Raw genomic sequence first — 625 nt, 5'->3', positions numbered from 1 at the left:
TGCACAGGAGTTGCTCCTGAGGCAGCAGCTCCCGGCAGCAAAGGGGGGTGCCTGGGAAGGTGTCTGCAGGGTTGCCGCGCTAACCTGGAGCCATCAGAGAAGGTGAGCACACCGCAGCCATGGAAGAGCCCGTTCTCAAAGTGTCCCACATAAGCAGTGCCATCGGCAAATGTCAGCTGCCCAATACCGTGCCTCCGACCTAGGTGAGGGCAGAAACGGGCAGTGCTGGATGGACAGAGGCAGGGACCACCCCAGACTGGCGTTGGGCAGGGATGCGGGGGCTGCTCAGCCCCCGGGCAGGCTGCACTGTTCCCTCCCACCCTGTCTCACCTTCCTTCCACTCGCCGCGGTACTCCTCCCCGTTGGAGTAGGTGAAGGAGCCTTTGGTGAGGGTCATGGTGACAGCCTCCGGCAGCGCAGGGCAAGAGCTGGCAGGGAGAGGTGTGGAGAGTGGCTGCTGGGCAGGGGAAGCAGCACGGCTCACCAAGAGTGCCCTGTGTCCCCTCAGCTTATGGAGAGGTACCTATCTGCCCCAGGAATGGCTCTGCTGGGGCACACCGCAGATGAGGAAGTGACCCCAGGAGTACGGCCACCCTGTCCTGCCTCTGAAACCCCAGCCGCCCGG

At 63.8% G+C, this 625-nt stretch overlaps 1 protein-coding gene across 1 annotated transcript; it reads right to left on the bottom strand.

The window, feature by feature from the left end:
• Positions 1 to 84: 84 nt before the first annotated feature.
• MORN4 (MORN repeat containing 4) lies at positions 85 to 397 on the bottom strand (the record flags this gene model as incomplete). The annotated part of the gene is made up of 2 exons (XM_009871869.1): positions 331 to 397; positions 85 to 199 (listed from the first exon to the last, which is right to left on the bottom strand). Coding segments are annotated over exons 1-2 (182 nt in total), but the record flags the coding sequence as incomplete, so codon positions are not given.
• Positions 398 to 625: the final 228 nt, after the last annotated feature.

The sequence above is a fragment of the Apaloderma vittatum genome, unplaced genomic scaffold (assembly GCF_000703405.1).
Source record: "Apaloderma vittatum isolate BGI_N311 unplaced genomic scaffold, ASM70340v1 scaffold29866, whole genome shotgun sequence".
NCBI classification, from domain to species: Eukaryota; Metazoa; Chordata; class Aves; order Trogoniformes; family Trogonidae; genus Apaloderma; species Apaloderma vittatum.
Note: the sequence above shows the minus strand (reverse complement) of the source record. Positions and strands in the feature narration are given on the sequence as shown.